Source organism: Suricata suricatta, chromosome 12, assembly GCF_006229205.1.
Source record: "Suricata suricatta isolate VVHF042 chromosome 12, meerkat_22Aug2017_6uvM2_HiC, whole genome shotgun sequence".
NCBI classification, from domain to species: domain Eukaryota; kingdom Metazoa; phylum Chordata; class Mammalia; order Carnivora; family Herpestidae; genus Suricata; species Suricata suricatta.
The window spans coordinates 4,522,658-4,525,732 of NC_043711.1; the positions used below are offsets into that span (position 1 = coordinate 4,522,658).

General features: G+C 55.0%; 1 protein-coding gene across 1 annotated transcript in view; it reads right to left on the bottom strand.

Annotated features, from left to right (window-relative positions):
• The window catches only part of LOC115273440 (complement C3-like), a 45,879-nt gene that overhangs the window by 42,257 nt on the left and 547 nt on the right, over window positions 1–3,075 (bottom strand). Inside the window, exons 2-6 of the mRNA XM_029916481.1 lie at window positions 2,762–2,954; window positions 2,256–2,418; window positions 2,090–2,160; window positions 209–303; window positions 31–113 (exon numbers count right to left, since the gene is read on the bottom strand). Coding sequence (XP_029772341.1) covers window positions 31–113; window positions 209–303; window positions 2,090–2,160; window positions 2,256–2,418; window positions 2,762–2,954 — 605 coding nt within the window. The remainder of the gene's footprint in view (window positions 1–30; window positions 114–208; window positions 304–2,089; window positions 2,161–2,255; window positions 2,419–2,761; window positions 2,955–3,075) is intronic.

Here is a 3,075-nt window from a genome sequence, read left to right on the forward strand (position 1 = left end):
CCCCCCACCCTGCCTCCTTCCCCGTCTTACCGTACTCCTTCACCTCGAACTCAGCAGAGAAGACCTGCTGTGGGGCCTCTTCATAGTGGGCTTGTATCTTCCACTGCCCCAAGCTGTGCGGGAGGCAGGGGAGTGAGCCAGCCAGACCCGGCCGCCCCCCACGCCCTCCCTTGGCCCTGGGAACCCCCTCTAGGAGGGCATGACATACTTAACCAGCTTTGGGATGTTCCAAGCCAGGGACAAGATGCCAACCTCTTTCTGAAAAGCCACGATTTCCTTCTTGATGAGAACATCGTCAGGGGTCTGTGGAGACAGGAGGGTGTGTCTCTTCAGTGACACGGCTTAGCCCCCAGGCCCTCTTCCTCCTCTGTGTGGACACTCTCTGTGTGTCATGACTACTGGGGCAGTGGTGATGAATACGGACTTGAGTCAGTCAGCCTGGGTTCAAATGTCCACGCTCCCATTTATGAGCTGTGTCACCTTGGGCAAGTTACTTGACATCTCTTTGCTCGATGTGCCCATCCAGAAACAAGAGAGAAATAAAGCCCTTACCTCATTGGTTAGGGACATGGGTCATGTAAGCCGGGGCTCACTGTCAGCAGCGGCTGTCTGAATACTGAGAGTAACTAGCATTTATCACCTATTTCTGGAGGACCCTGTGGCCAGCATTTCCTGGGCGCTGAGCCACACAGCATTGCCTACCTTTCACGTTTTGACCTACAAGAATAGCAGTTTCATGAAGTTCAACCTAATACACAGTGTTTCCTTTGTTGCCAATCATTAATCATCAGGACACAGCATGTAAACATCTTGCTTCTCTTGAAAATTGGGGTAACTGGATACGGGTTCCTGTTGGCACATAGTGACGTTTGACCTGAGCTGGGCAGAGTCTGTACCTTTAGATGAGTGTGTTCTCCACTCCCCACATCCCACTGGTCCCCACAGTCCGCTTACGGCTGTCAGAACCTGGGCCCTGTTACCTTCATGATGATCCAGGGGCAGACCTAGCTCTTCCCTCCGTTCTTCACTTCCTCTTTCCATTCTTCCCCTCCCCCACCCCTCACCTCCCTTCTCTTAGTAAATTTTCTGTAGCTTCCATACGCCAAAGACTCAGTGGGTTCAGAAGATAAAGCCCTCAGGAAAGTGATAAAAATCCCTTCTTGTATGGAATTTAGGTCCTGTGGAAGCTAAATGAATGAATCCTATTTATAGGATGCCTAAAGGAGATAGCAGGGAGCAGGAGAGTGGTGTGTGTGTGTGCGTGTGTGTGAGAGACACACACACACACACACACAGAGAGAGAGAGAGAGAGAGAGTGTGTGTGTGTGTGTGTGTGTGTGTGTGTGTGTGTGTATGGGGGAGGGGTCAGCAGTTTTACAGGTGCTCAGAGAGGCCTCGCTGTAAATTGGGCCATCGGTGACATGTGAGCAAGGACTTGAATGAAGGGATGGGGCAAACTATGCGGGTATTTGGAGGAAGAGGATTTTCTGGGTAAGGCGGGAACAGCCCGTGCACTGGTCCTGGAGCAGGCCATGCCATGCCTGACAGTTGGAGGATATGGCAGTAAGACCCATGTGGCTGGAGAGAGTGAGGGAGGGAAGAGGGGGAGGAGGGGAGGACAGGCAGGGGACAGCGCAAGTCTTGCAGGGCCTTGGGGACTGCCAGGTAGACTTAGGCTTTTACCCCAAGGAGGTGGGGACTCCTGGAGGGCTCCTGGTGGAGGAGGGTGGGGCCTGCTCGAGGCTGCCCCCTGGCTGCTGTAGAGGGATTGGACTACACTGAGTTTTTATCTGTTATCCCAATGTTCAGCTGAGAAAACTGAGGCCCAGGAAGAGAAGGGACCTGTCCAGAGCCACACAGTCCCCAGAGGTTTGTCTGGAGCCAGAATCCACCAGCAGAAGCCTCACTCCACCGGGATCCCTGGATCTCTGCCCTGTGTCCAAGGCTCCTTCTGTGTTCATGGCTCTGCACATTTCTTTGCCTTTAGGCCTCTGCAGTCCTGACTTTTCCAGGGTCTCTTTCTCTGTCTCTCTTTGTCTCTCCCCAAGTCTCTACCAGGGGCTTGTCTGGGGCCTTAGCTGGCTGGTACCTGGATGGTGACGATAACGGTCCAGCCCACGGGCAGTAGGTCATTGTTGACGGTGAAGATCCGATAGAGGACTGGAAGATGGAGGGAAAGAAAGGGGGTGGTGGGTGAGCCCTGCCCCTCCGCACAGTCTGCCCCAGCCCCCTGCAGCCAGTGCCCAGCCTCTTACCCGTGGAGCCTGGGGTGTAGATGGGCTTGTCCGTCTGGATGAAGAGGTACCCGCTCTGAAAGCTGACCAGCACCAGCTTCTCCAACACAGTGCTCCCGAAGTCTGCCTGGACGGTCACGAATTTTTTCCCCTTCCCTGATGTTAATTCCTTGCTGGCCGGGACCTAGGGGTGGCACAGAGAATCACTGAGATGCTGCCTGGCGGCCCCTTGTCCACATTCAGACACTGGCTTTTGGTGGGGTCCACACCTGCCTGCCCTTCTTGCCAATAGCACCTGTCCATCTCCGGTCTCCCTGGTGTGCCCAGGTTGGGAGCGGAGAGGCAGTAGGGGAAGGAACAAGAGCAATAGATGGGTAGGGATCAGGGAGGGGGATGAGTAGGGGGAATCAGACAAGAGCCAAGAGGACCTTACTTTGGAGAGGGGCTCAAAGATAGGGACTCAGAATGGTGGGGGCTAATGAGGGAGGAGACTCAGGGAGGGGGAGGGGCATCAGCAGGTGCACCACCTTGATGCTGACTGTGCTCATGTGGTTGTTGTCCTTGGTCAGAGCAGTGTTCCCACTGAACATCATTTGCCTCTTGGCTGGGAAGTCGTAGACGCTGACCGTGACTCTAATGTTCCCTGAATAGTCGTGGGCCTCCAGCAGTACCTTCTCCTCATTCTCCAGCCGCAGGACGTTGGGGGTGATCATGGAGAACCTGCAGGAGCGGGTGAGCACAGGCTGAAGCTTCCCCTCTAGGGACCCAGGGTTCCACCCTCCCCCACACACCATGGAGCTCCCAAATCCTGTGACGTCAGGACCCGAGGCCTCCAAATCAC